We start from the raw sequence: 473 nt of genomic DNA on the forward strand, positions 1-473 counted from the left end.
CCTAAGGCTTCCCTCAACGCCAAGTCCCCACCACCTCCTCCTAAGGCTTCCCTCAACGCTAACTCCCCACCTCCTCCTCCTAAGGCTTATCTCAACGCCAAGTCCCCGCCACCTCCTCCTAAGGCTTATCTCAATGCCAAGTCCCCACCACCGCCACCTAAGGTTTACGCCAAGACCCCACCACCGCCTCCTAAGGCTTCCGTTAATGCAAAGTCCCCACCACCACCTCCTAAGGCTTCCGTCAATGCCAAGTCCCCACCACCGCCACCTAAGGCTTCCGTCAATGCCAAGTCCCCACCACCGCCACCTAAGGCTTCCCTCAATGCCAAGTCCCCGCCGCCGCCACCTAAGGCTTCCCTCAATGCCAAGTCCCCGCCGCCTCCTCCTAAAGCTTCCGTCCATGCGAAGTCCCCGCCGCCTCCTCCTAAGGCTTCCCTCAATGCCAAGTCCCCGCCGCCTCCTCCTAAGGCTTC

At 60.9% G+C, this 473-nt stretch overlaps 1 protein-coding gene across 1 annotated transcript in view; it reads left to right on the plus strand.

Annotated features, from left to right (window-relative positions):
- Positions 1-473, plus strand: part of LOC112514097 (formin-like protein 20) — a 2,209-nt gene that overhangs the window by 1,179 nt on the left and 557 nt on the right. The window contains exon 2 of the mRNA XM_025120431.1: positions 7-468. Within this exon, the coding sequence (XP_024976199.1) occupies positions 7-468 (462 nt within the window). The remainder of the gene's footprint in view (positions 1-6; positions 469-473) is intronic.

Source organism: Cynara cardunculus (assembly GCF_001531365.2).
Source record: "Cynara cardunculus var. scolymus isolate 2C chromosome LG 6, CcrdV1, whole genome shotgun sequence".
Lineage (NCBI taxonomy): Eukaryota > Viridiplantae > Streptophyta > Magnoliopsida > Asterales > Asteraceae > Cynara > Cynara cardunculus.